The following is a 12607-nucleotide window of genomic DNA, read 5'->3' as shown; positions in this document are numbered from 1 at the left end:
ACCGTCCAGGACAGAGCTCGCTCTCCTGATCAGTCTATTGATCCTGCTCCTGTTCCTGTCCGTGCTGCCCCCTCTCCAGCAGACCACAGCATAGAAGATGGCTGAGGCCACCACAGAGTCATAAAAGGTCCGTAAGAGAGTCCTGCACACACCAAAGGACCTCAGTCTCCTCAGCAGGTGGAGGCGACTCTGGCCCTTCTTGTAGAGGGCATGGGTGTTGACGGACCAGTCCAGTTTGTTGTTAAGGTGAACACCCAGAATTTGTAGCTGTCTACCAACACTATGTCTGCTCCCTGGATGTTCACCAGTGTGAAGTGAGATGTTTTCCTCTGGAAGTTAATGATCATCTCCTTTGTCTTGCTGGTGTTGAGTTGTAGCTGGTTAAGCTCACTCCAGCTGACAAAGTCCCTGATGACCATCTTGTATTCCAGATCATTCCCCTCTGAAACACAACCAACGATGGCTGTGTCGTCGGAGAACTTCTGGATGTGACACTGTGTGGAGTTGTGTGTGAAGTCCGAGGTGTAGAGGGTGAAGAGGAAAGGGGAGAGCACCGTACCCTGAGGGGCACCTGTGCTGCTTACATCATCGGAGTGGTCTCGGCGTCGTCGGCTCCGCCTGTGCCTCTATTGCAGTATGCCCGATCACCAGCTGAGCCAGTGTCCCATGCGACCTGGTCATCGACCTGGTCGTTGACCTGGATCACCTGTCAACTACGGTAACCACAGCTCGAAGGTATCAACAGGGGGTCACTGGGGGTGTCAGAAGATTCCTATTTCCGCCTTCACAGACTCGGTGTCTGATGATAGTTTTTTGGATGCCCAATTTGTTGATGACCATATGTTGGCTAAGGTTAAGCTTCCTGATCCCAAAGAGATGCACTTTCTGGATGGGCGTCTCCTGGCGGTGGTTAGTTATCAAACCAAATTATTATCTCTCCAGTTATCCGGTAACCACCACGAGAAGATCCGGTTCTATATCCTTCCTTCCCAGTCCGCGCCCGTCGTGTTAGGATTAACCTGCACAACCCCACAGTTGATTGAAGTACCACTCAAATGATTAACTGGAGCAATTTTTTGTCATTCTAATTGCCTACTACCAGCGGTACCCGCGGTCACAAAGATTAAGCGGCTGGAGGAGAAGATTGAATTGTCTGGCGTACCTGTGGAATATAATGATTTAAGTCAAGTGTTCAGTAAAGACCGGACACAAACATTACCTCCTCATAGGCCGTACGATTGTGCTATGAAGTTACTTCCGGATGCTCCGTTACCCAATGCCAAATTATACAATATGTCAGCTCCGGAACAGCAAGCCCTGAAAGACTATATTTTGTCTTCACTGGCAGCAGAGCGCATTCGGCCAGCTTCGTCTCCACTGGGAGCAGGGTTCTTCTTCGTGGAGAAGAAGGATAAATCTCTCCGGCCGTGTATTGATTACAGGGGCCTTAATGAAATTACTATTAAGAACCGTTATCCGTTGCCCCTGATGGACTCCGCTGCTTTCCCTTCTGCACGATGTCCAAATATTTACCAAACTCGACTTACACAATGCTTACCACCTGGTGGGTATAAGCTATAAACACACCCTTAGGTCATTTCGAGTACCTTGTCATGCCATTCGGATTAACCGATGCACCTGCCGTGTTCCGAACTTTAATTAATAATGTTCTCCGGGACATGCTCAATCACTTTTGCTTTGTGTATCTCGACGACATATTAATTTTCTCCTGTAATTTGCAGGAACACGTCCAGCAAGTACGATGGGTGCTTCAACGTCTCCTGGAAAATCTGCTTTTCGTCAAAGCCGAAAAGTGCGAATTTCATGCTTCGTCTTTCTCATTCCTAGGCTACATCGCGGAGAAGGGCAAATTAAGAACCGATCCCGCCAGAATTCAGGCAGTGGTTGATTGGCTTTCTCCCACATCAAAGAAGCACTTGCAGAGGTTCCTGGGGTTCACAAACTTTTACAAGAGATTTATTCGTAATTACAGTATTAAAGCGGAACCTCTGACAAGGCTCAAATCTTCTAAAATTCCCTTTGTATGGTATAAGGAAGCAAACCACCTGCACCTCAACACCACCAAGACCAGGGAAATGGTGGTGGACTTTATGAGAAAAAGAAAACACCCAGTACCTGTTGTCATCGAAGTTGACTGTGTGGAGGTAGTTCACACCTCCATACCTGGGAGTGCATCTGGATGATAAACTGGACTGGACTGCCAACATGGATGCTCTGTGCTGGAAAGGACAGAGCCGTCTGTACTTCCTCAGAAGGCTTGCTGTCCTGCAATGTATGTCAGAAACTGCTAGAGATCTTCTACCAGACTCTGGTAACTAGTGCCCACCTGTAGTAGTGTACTGGGGGAGCAGCCTCAAGAAGAAGGACGCCACACGCCCGGACAAACTGGTGAGGAAGGCAGGCTCTGAGTTGGACTGACGTCTGTGGCAGAGCAAAGGACACTGAGGAGGCTCCTTTCCATCGTGGACAACCAGATCACCCAATGCACAATAGCATCTCCCAACAGAACAGCAGCTTCAGTGGCAGATTACTTTCACTGTCTTGCTCCATCGAAAGACTGGCATACATACATACTGGCATACATACTGGGGGGGGCATACAAACACACACAGGGCTGGACTTATTACCTTATTATGTAGTATTATTATTATTCTTTATGTATGTAATAATCCACTACAAATTTGATGTGATTTGTTCCCCATTTATTTATTCTTATCCTCTTTTCTTATTTTTCTTATCTCTCAAGTCTTTCCTTGGTTATTTTATTTTGTGATTAAGTTCATTATGATATTTTTGCAGAGCTGCTGAAAAAGTGAATTTCTCTTAATAAAGAGATTAATAAAGTATCTATCTAGCTATGTATCTATTCCGCAAAGATGAGTGGGCCAAAATTCCTCCACAGCTCTGTAAGAGACTCATTGCAAGTTATTGCAAACGCTTGATTGCAGTTGTTGGTGCTAAGGGTGGCCCAACCAGTTATTAGGTTTAGGAGGAAATCACTTTCTCACACAGGGACATGTAGGTTTGGATGTTTTTTCTCTCTTAATAATAAAAAGTTTAATTTAACAACTGCATATTATGTTCAGTTGTGTTGTCGTTGTCGACTAATATTTAAATATGTTTGGTGATCTGAATCATTTAAGTGAGACAAACATGCAAGATATTTAGAAATCAGGTATCACACCTCTGTATATTTAAGTATAATAAATGCATGAAATCATTTTCAGATTTTTCAAATGTTTTACTTAAATATAATGTTCAAAAATATTAGACGGTTTTATCACTATATTTGAATACATGAATGTAAATCTAAATATTTAAATCATTGTAAAAACATCATTTAAAAAAATTAATGAATGTTTATTTCATCAACAAAAAAAGAATTAAATGTTTAGAAATATTCAATGTATTTGTTCTAAATACATTAAAATAAACAATTAAATAAAATATAACAAATACATAAAATAATTTATTAGGATTTGTTAAAACAAAGTAAATTAAATTCTGAAAAATCTAAGTCAAGCATGTGCTTCCAAGATGCTATTTCTACAAGGTTAGTAGAAAAGTGTGCAAAATGTGGCCTCTCACAGCCAAACATGACAAATTATTGCTTCAGTGCTGCAGAAACACGGAGGGTATGCTGCAATTAAACTGCTATTTTGACTTAAAAATGTTATAGTTGTCATTTTTTTTCAAAAGCTGTTATCATCCTGGAGATAAACTTTGGCTTTTCAAGTTACAAAAATGTGTCTGTTTTTTAAAAATCACTTTTTGGAGCAAAAGCCTACTATGTGATATGACAAATTCATACAAAAATGTACAAAATGTGGCTTAACACTGCCAAAACATGCCAAATTACACTCCAATACTGCACAAATGTGGCAAAGATGCTGCAATTAAACTGCTACTGTGCTTTAGAAAAATATTATGACGTGTTATATAATTATTTCAAAATTGTTATTATTTTTTATGTTAACAGTACTTTCTTCACCATGAAGAAAGTAAAGTTTGTCTCTAAAACACTACACAACAATGAAAGCAATTTTACTTAGAAAATGCTGCATTTTGCTATAATTTAAGGACATTTGCATTTTAAGTACAAAAAGATGTCTGAAAGGCACTTTTTCTTGGTGCCAAATCCTAGTAAATCCTCTGGGGAATATGCGCCATAGTATTATGTATTATTCAAGACAACTCATGCCATGGCATCACTAACATTGCAGGTGGCCGTCCTCCGCCTCAGGTTGGAGCAAATGTTCCCAAATTGGACTTCATTGTCTTACAGAAGCTATGCATGATCTATATGTAAAATATAAAGCTTGTTAATGTATTTCAACTAAACTATAGTGAACGTGTGTGTGTGTGTGTGTGTGTTTCATGGTGGATGAAAATTTGATGGGGCGGTGATTTAAAGGTGGTGAAATATGAATGTTTTCCTTGCAACTTTCATCATGCCTCAGTCTGTCAGCGTCAGATGTGAGCAGGCACTGACTGCACTGCAGCTTCATGTCATCTGCTTCTCCTCCTGCAGCGCCCCCTGGCCTGTTGGGGGAGGCAACGTATCTGCTCAAGCTCCCTTTTAGAGCAGCTAGCCCACCTCCCAACATAGCCCACCCCTCCCCATGCCTGTTGTTGTCCTGTTCACTTTTATGGGATTGCACTGCAGTTCCTCCACAGCAAAGCGTGGGTTGTGATTGTGTGTAGGAGAAATTACAAGTGTGCATTATGATTGTGTGTAGGTAACATGTATGTATGTATGTCATGTATGTAGGTGAAGCAAAAAAAATGCTAATCAAAGATCCTCCAAACAGGTTGCTTTTTAAGGGCCTACTGCGAATATGCTAGTCACAGATCCTCTATATAACAGGCTGCTTTTTAAGGCCTTGCCACAAAACGCTAGTCAAAGATCCTTTATATGATAGCTTGCTGTTTTTAAGGGCCTGCTGCAAAACGCTAATCAAAGATCCTCTATATGACAGGCTGCTGTCTTTATGGGTTTACTGCAAAACACTATCAAGATCTTATATATGACTGCAGGCTGCTGTTTTTGAGGACCTACTGCAAAACGCTAGCCAAAGATCCACTAATAAGAGGTTGCTGTTTTTCAGGGCCTACCACAAAAAGATCCTTTATATGACAGGCTGCTGTGTTTAAGGGCCTACCGCTAAAACGCAAGTCAAAGATCCTCCAAATGACAGGCTGCTTTTCGTCAAAGATTCTTACTGACAGGCTTTTTGTTTTTCAGGGCCAATCGCAAAAACGTGAGTCAAAGATCCTCTATAGGACCGGCTGCTGTCTTTAAGGGATACTACAAAACACTAGTCAAAGATCCTTTAGATGACAGGCTGCCGTTTTTAAAGACATACCGCAAAATGCTCGTCAAAGATCTTCTATATGACTGCAGGCTGCTGTTTTTAAGGGCTGACTACAAAACGCTAGTCAAAGGTCTTCTATATGAGAGGCTTATTTAAGGACCTAACGCAAAACGCTGGTCAAGGATCCTCTGTGTTGTTTTGAAGGGCCTACTGCAAAAACGGTATCAAAGACCTTCTATATGACTGGAGTACTGTGCTGTAATTAAGGAAGTACTGCAAAAACGTGAATCAAAGATCCTCTCGGACCACAGTGTGTTTTTTAAGCACATTAAACATCTCTGGACCAGAACTTTGGGTATGGAGAATGAGTCCTGAATGGTGGAGCGGGGGAGGTCACTTCTACGCATGCCCAGAGTCCCCCCGCGGCGCCACTGATGGTGCGCCTAATGAAGAATAATAAATCATAAAAAAGGGGGGGAGGCTTTAGCTTTAGCAGGTGTGTGTGTGCGTGTGTGTGCGTGTGTGTGTGTGTGGAGGAGAGAGAGTGAGAGAGAGGGGAAAGAGAGCGAGAGAGAAAGGGGGCGGGGAGGAGAGTCAGTCTGCCCTCCGCCTCAGAGCGTCGCCACTTGGGGTCCCAGCAGCATTCAGCATCGCGGAGGAGAACCCACCCTGCATGCAGGACCACCGCTCGGAAACTTTCTACAACACAAAAAATCCTGAGAGAACTCATCTTGTGGTCTCTCTTTCGAGAACATCCTCTGGACTTTTTTAAGGGAGGAGGCTGATCCAAAACAAAGGTGCGCTTTTGCATGGCTCGCCGTCCTAACTTTTTCATTTTTTTAAGAGGGGTCTTTTCTGATGATTTGACTGATTGGTGCCAGTGCTAAGACATTCCTCCTCAATTGGACCTGACAGAGCTCCCAGAGCTGAGGAACAACGACAACAAGAAGCAGTAAGAAGAAGAGGAGGCGGAGTCATCATCTCAAAATTTAAAAAGGAGCACTCCGGGGCTCGGACGCGCGCAAACATGATGATGATGTCTCTGAGCAGCAAGCAGCCCTTCGCCGCCATGGCCCACGCCAGCCTGGCCGAAGCCAAGTACTCCCTGCACTCCTCGGCCTCCTCGTCCTCCTCGTCCACGCTGACTTCCTCGGCCTCCTCCTCTTCGTCCACGCCGTCGTCCGCCTCCTCGTCCTCCTGCTCATCTTCCCGTCACAGCGGCAGCAGCATCATCAGCACCAGCGGCTCAGAGGCGATGAGGCGAGCCTGCCTGCCCACACCACCGGTATGTATGGATGGATGTACATGGATGCATGTACGGCAGATGTATGGATGGATGTACATGGATGCATGTACGGGCGAATGTATGGATGGATGGATGCATGGATGGAAGGATGGTGCAACATCAGGCACATTTTGACACCTACACTTTTTCCTTCTACAAAAAATCTTGATGTTTTTTTCACGTCTTTTTTTTCTGCAGCTCCACTTATGAATTCAGTCAGCTTTGCCTCTTGTATTAATTTTTATGACCCATGTGCTCTTGTTTGCTGCTTCTCCCTCTCTCTCCCTTTTCCTCCTCTTTTTTCTGGAAATGTTCTAAACCAGAGGATGGAGTGGAGGGGGACAATTCCCAGCTGACAGTAATGTGTGCATTCTATTTGCAATTGCAGAGCAATATATTCGGCGGCTTGGATGAGAGTCTGCTGGCCCGGGCTGAAGCTCTCGCCGCGGTGGATATCGTCTCCCAGACCAAGAGCCACCACCACCACCACCCGCCTCACCACAGCCCCTTCAAGCCGGACGCCACCTACCACACCATGAACACGCTGCCGTGCACCTCCTCGTCGTCCTCCTCCTCCTCGGTGCCCATCTCGCACCCCTCCGCCCTGGGCGGCCACGGCCACCACCACCACCACCATCATCACCACCACCATCACCAGCCGCACCAGGCGCTAGAGGGCGACCTGCTGGATCACATCACCCCGGGCCTGGCGCTGGGAGCCATGGCCGGGCCGGACGGCTCGGTGGTGTCCACCCCAGCGCACCCGGCGCACATGGCGGGCATGAACCACATGCACCAGGCGGCAATCAACATGGCCCACGCCCACGGCTTGCCCCCCCACATCGGCATGAGCGACGTGGACGCCGATCCGAGGGACTTGGAGGCCTTCGCGGAGCGCTTCAAGCAGCGGCGCATCAAGCTCGGGGTGACCCAGGCGGACGTGGGCTCGGCGCTGGCCAGCCTCAAGATCCCCGGCGTGGGCTCGCTAAGCCAGAGCACCATCTGCCGCTTCGAGTCGCTCACGCTGTCCCACAACAACATGATCGCCCTCAAGCCCATCCTGCAGGCGTGGCTGGAGGAGGCCGAGAAGTCCCACCGGGAGAAGCTCAACAAGCCCGAGCTCTTCAACGGCGCCGAGAAGAAGCGCAAGCGCACCTCCATCGCCGCGCCGGAGAAGCGCTCGCTGGAGGCCTACTTCGCCATCCAGCCGCGGCCCTCCTCGGAGAAGATCGCCGCCATCGCCGAAAAGCTGGACCTGAAAAAGAACGTGGTCCGGGTCTGGTTTTGCAACCAGCGACAGAAACAGAAACGGATGAAGTACTCGGCGTGTGTTTGAACGCACCACGGCGATTCTCGCTCGGACTTTGGACGCTTTGTATCATAAATTTCCTACTTAAATATTTCAACAAGAAAGAACAAAAAAACAAGAAAAACACACACCTTTTTCCATTTGCCATCATCGATGACTTTGTGAATAAGATGAAGAAAAAACGGAGCCGTGGAGTCTACCTGCCAGCAAGTAAGGCCGAATGCTTTCCAACACTTGTTTAAAAAAAAAAAAAAAAGACTTGAAATGAAATTTCCAGCCATGCTGAATTATTTCACAGGAGGACTGCAGTTAAAATAGAGCAGAAAGGCGTGGAAAATAGCAACGGAGAGCACTTGGTTTATTTATGAGGGACGTTTCATTCAAGCAGGGTCCACTTGTGAGAGATGTAATAATAATGATAATAATAATAATGATTACGATGATAGATGACTGCCAAATATCTCTCTGTAAATGCATCATTTTACACACTCCATTTTGTGTCGAAAACGTGCAATTTTGCTTATATTTTTGTGAGGGGGAATTTTAAAAGATACCCACCGGAATGTTGTTAGGCCTTTTTTTAAAAAATACATTTAATTGAAATGTTCTCCTATATTGCAATAAGTTTACAGTCCAGCGTGGGCCTGCAGCATCTTATGAACTATTTATTGAGTGAGGTCATGTTTACTTCATTACATATTTATTGGGATTCCCCATCACCAACCCCCTCCCTCTTTTTTTGCCTGAGAAAAAAAATCCAATTGTGAATCGTACAAATTCACACGATTTATTTTATTTATTTATTTTAAAGATGGTACAATCGCCATATATGAGATAGTCCCCTGTCTCCTCCGTTTCCCCCCCCGCTGTTTATTTGTATCAATGTTTTTTTGAAAAAAAAGGATGTCGTTGCTTGTTCCAATCACCTTGTTAAGTTTATGAAGTCATGTTATGATTCTGATTTATTTTCTAATATTCATTAGAAAGCGTACAATGTAAATACGTCATCGCTGCACATAAATATATTCGTACAGGTTTTTGCTGTATTGCTGTTTTAGCTGAGGTATTTCTGTAATGTATGTTGCTCCTCCTTTTTTTTAAAAAAAAACAAACTTTAATTAAAAAAAATATATTGGTTAAATTATTCAAATCATTTATCACACAACATGTGTTGCTTTGTTTTTTTTTTTGCTTCTTTTCATTAAAAAACCCAACAATTATTATTTATTTATTTACAACAATTGAACTGCAATGTGTTTCATTAAAGAGCAAACTTTACCATTTGATTTATGATGGCTTTTTTTTTGGAAGCCCAGACATGCTAATGTGCTATGCTATTTTATTTATTCATCTGTTTATTTATTGATGAAGGAGGAGGGAAAACGCTTTAGCTGTGGGATGCACAGCTTAAAAAAAAAAAATCATTTTCTTTCCCTATCACTCCCTGTAAAATGCTGCCATTTTATTCCTATTATTATTATTATTATTGTTATTATTACTAATACTATCGTGCACAAGTGCAAACCACCTAATGTGATTTTACTCCTTTTTTGACATTTTTGGGGGGTATTTCCACCTTCCTCCTTGGCTCCATCAACACCACCAGGTGACTCAGGGTTGCCAGCTTACTGCAGCTTACCTGAGAGCAAATGCTAATATTCTATTAGAGCCTTAATCAGGGGCTCTACGGAGGCCCGGATGGCTCCCTGGAGCGGAGACTTGCCAGATGTCAGCCCGCCAGAAAAACAGCTCGCCTGCCAATGCGCCCCCACCCCCCATCACTACACCCTGCAACACCACCTTTATCCTTCTAAATACACTCTTTGAAGAGGAAAGGATGACAGAAAATGATGTTGATTATTTTTGTCATGTCTAAAGCAGATAGCGTTTCCTGACCTTTTTCAACTCAAGACAAAAATATTGATACGAAATTACTAAAATACGTCAGGTATTGCAATAATATAAGCATCTAAAGTGTATAAAAACACAGAAGGTCTGTTTAAGGATTAATACAATTTTTGACAGTGTTTCAATCTACTACACAATTGGCTACAGGACCCATTTTTAGCTCCCAAACCCCAGTTTGGGAAACCCTGCTTTAAATAGTGTAGGGCAAGGATGTCTAAAGTGTGGCCCAGGGGCCATTTTTGGCCAGCGGCACATATAAAATCAAACAAAACAAAACAAAACAAAAAGGAAAAACAGGAAAAATACAGCAAGAATATTCATACTAATAACTAATAGCAACACAAATCTTTGTCTTCAAATTGATATAAAAACGTTTGTAACCTTTTTACAAAATAAAAACATACATATATCATTAGCTTTTTCAGTATGCGGCACTCCGTGGAAAAAGTTAGGACACTGTTGGTATTTAAATATGCGGCCCACGGGACAAAAAATGGGGACCCCCAGAATGATATGGGACTGGCTGGCGAGTTCAGTTCAAAACTAATGCAGGGGTGCCCAAAGTGCGGCCCGAGAGGCATTTGCGGCCCGCAGTTTGTTTCTTATTTCACATTTTTTATTTTCATTTTCTGAAAACGCAATTATACAAGAAAACCAACCGCAAAAGTAAAAAAGAGAGCAAAAAAAGCATAAAAATCACGACACAAAGTTGAAGTGTTAATACTAATAAAACTAAAACTAAAAATAGGCTTTGTCACTTAAAGCTGCTTTTTTCTTTAAATAACATCTTAGCAGAGCTCCATGGGTTGCTTTTAGCCTGATAAGAACATAAAAAACATAAAGGTGGCAACCGAATCCTTAAATTTTTCGATAAGCGGCCTTCGATGGAAAAAGTTTGCTCATGCAAGCGGCACAACAGAGGATACAAAGGAACTTTGACTAGCATTCATTTCTCAGTAGGTTCTTTAAAAACGGCAGAGAGGTACTTTCACATGGAGGATCTTTGACTCACTTTTTTTGCAAAACAGCACAGTGCTCCTGTCATATAGACCAGTGATTCTCAACTGCTGGGTCGGGACCCATAAGTGGGTCACAAATCCATTCTGGGCGGGTCGCAGACAGCTAGTCAAAAATTAACGTTAAAATGTTGTAATATAAAAAAATATGTAAATCTGCACTATAAATAAGTATAATATGATTATGTATTATGTATGTATATACAACTGACGTCTGACTTTTTTAAAAGTAAATTGAGCTATATTTTAGTCATCTTTCTCCTTGGTATATAATCACTGCACAATTGTAAGTGAAATATCTGCTTTTGTGGTATTATTTACTGCAATTTTGGTATTCATTTTAATTTACTTTACTTTAATTTTGGTATTTATTTAATTTACGCATTATTTGTATGCATGCAGTTATCAAGTTCGTCGTCATTTCCTTAATACAATGTCATAATAAATCCATTTAAAAAATACATGTTGGACATGTAATTATGTGGATTCATGTTTAAAAACAAAACAAAACAAACACGTTTGCTGAGTGGGTCACGACTTAATGACCAATGGAAAATGTGGGTCCCAGGGAACTCCTGAAATAGGAAATAGACAATCTTTGACCAACCTAAACATATAAGTTGTATTTTAATACAACAAATACAACTCATTATTTTAGTAGCCCCCGCCCCAGAACATTTTAAGAATTTAGTAGAATAGCCATAGATGTTATTAGCTGAGTAGACAGCAGAGAAAAAGATGATCAGCACCATGGACAGCTACCTGTGTAAAAGTTTCATTGAACTGCACACTTGCAGGACACAACATTAGGTACACCTGACAGTCTAAAAAATGAGCTACTAAAGGTATTAATTTGACAATATATGTTTGTTATTACGATTGTAGACAAGCACTGCTTTTTACACAAAGAGCTGTTTGTAATAATTGCATGCTGTCATAATAATAAGCACAACATTACACCCAAAAGACTCATAAGAAACATATTTACATTGGCCACAAGATTAGGTACACCTACACAATTCGATTTCCACACCTTGCCTTAGGGATGCATGTGTATTTATGTGTATTTAATATCTTTTTAAACCTTTAACTCCCATCTTAAGACGCGAGTCTACTGCATTAAAATAAAAATGCATACACCTGTATTTAAGACACAGTGGTCACTTCATTAGGTTTTTTTTAAAGCAGCCTTTGCAAACATAATAAAGCTCATTTATGAATATGTTTGACTACTTCATGACACAAAAAGTTGATTTAACTATGTACAAATGTTAATCCATCACGATCCAGCCATTAAGTTCACTGTGGAAAAGAAGCCTGCTGTATGTCATTAGAGCATGCAGGTGTACCTAATGCTGTGACCTGTTGTCTATCTGTCCCAAGAGGAAACAAGTGGCATCTTAAATGGCACATTAAACACCTTAAATGCACTAAAACTATACATCCCTAAGTCAACTCAGTAATTAAAACATCTCATGGCTTGGAGTTGATGCTCAAGTCAGATCAAATTGAGCTCCTTTGTTAATGAGACAGCCATGACGGTCCATCAATTAAAAGATGCTCCTGGTGAGTGCTTCAAATTACCGCCATCCTCCCTCCTCCTCCATCCCCTTCCACTTAATACGCTAATAAGGGCGAATTATTAAATTACACATGGAATTATGAAAAGCAGATCATTATGAAGCGCCACTTAAGGAATCATTAGCCATGGCTGTTAATTACTGCTGGTCAGGGAGTGTGTGTGAATGTGTGC

At 42.4% G+C, this 12607-nt stretch overlaps 1 protein-coding gene across 2 annotated transcripts; it reads left to right on the top strand.

The window, feature by feature from the left end:
* The first annotated feature begins 5979 nt into the window (after positions 1-5979).
* On the top strand, positions 5980-11930 carry pou4f2 (POU class 4 homeobox 2). Of its 2 annotated transcripts, XM_054780365.1 has the most exons (3): positions 5980-6133; positions 6252-6621; positions 7010-11930. In XM_054780365.1, the coding sequence occupies exons 2-3, from the start codon at positions 6364-6366 to the stop codon at positions 7955-7957; spliced, it is 1206 nt and encodes a 401-aa protein (XP_054636340.1). In that variant the 5' UTR covers positions 5980-6133; positions 6252-6363; the 3' UTR covers positions 7958-11930. The 2 variants fall into 2 exon arrangements, with proteins under 2 accessions (XP_054636340.1, XP_054636338.1); XM_054780363.1 differs by having other exon boundaries at positions 5980-6621.
* The last annotated feature ends 677 nt before the right edge of the window (positions 11931-12607 follow it).

Source organism: Dunckerocampus dactyliophorus, chromosome 6 (assembly GCF_027744805.1).
Source record: "Dunckerocampus dactyliophorus isolate RoL2022-P2 chromosome 6, RoL_Ddac_1.1, whole genome shotgun sequence".
Classification (NCBI taxonomy): domain Eukaryota; kingdom Metazoa; phylum Chordata; class Actinopteri; order Syngnathiformes; family Syngnathidae; genus Dunckerocampus; species Dunckerocampus dactyliophorus.
The sequence above is the reverse complement of the archived record's forward strand: the minus strand, read 5'-3'. Positions and strand labels throughout refer to the sequence as shown.

Coding starts and splice junctions, on each gene's coding strand:
- pou4f2 (XM_054780365.1), top strand. CDS start 6,364: ATGATGATGATGTCTCTGAGCAGCAAGCAGCCCTTCGCCGCCATGGCC. Junction 6,622..7,009: donor CCTGCCTGCCCACACCACCG/GTATGTATGGAT, acceptor TTGCAATTGCAG/AGCAATATATTCGGCGGCTT.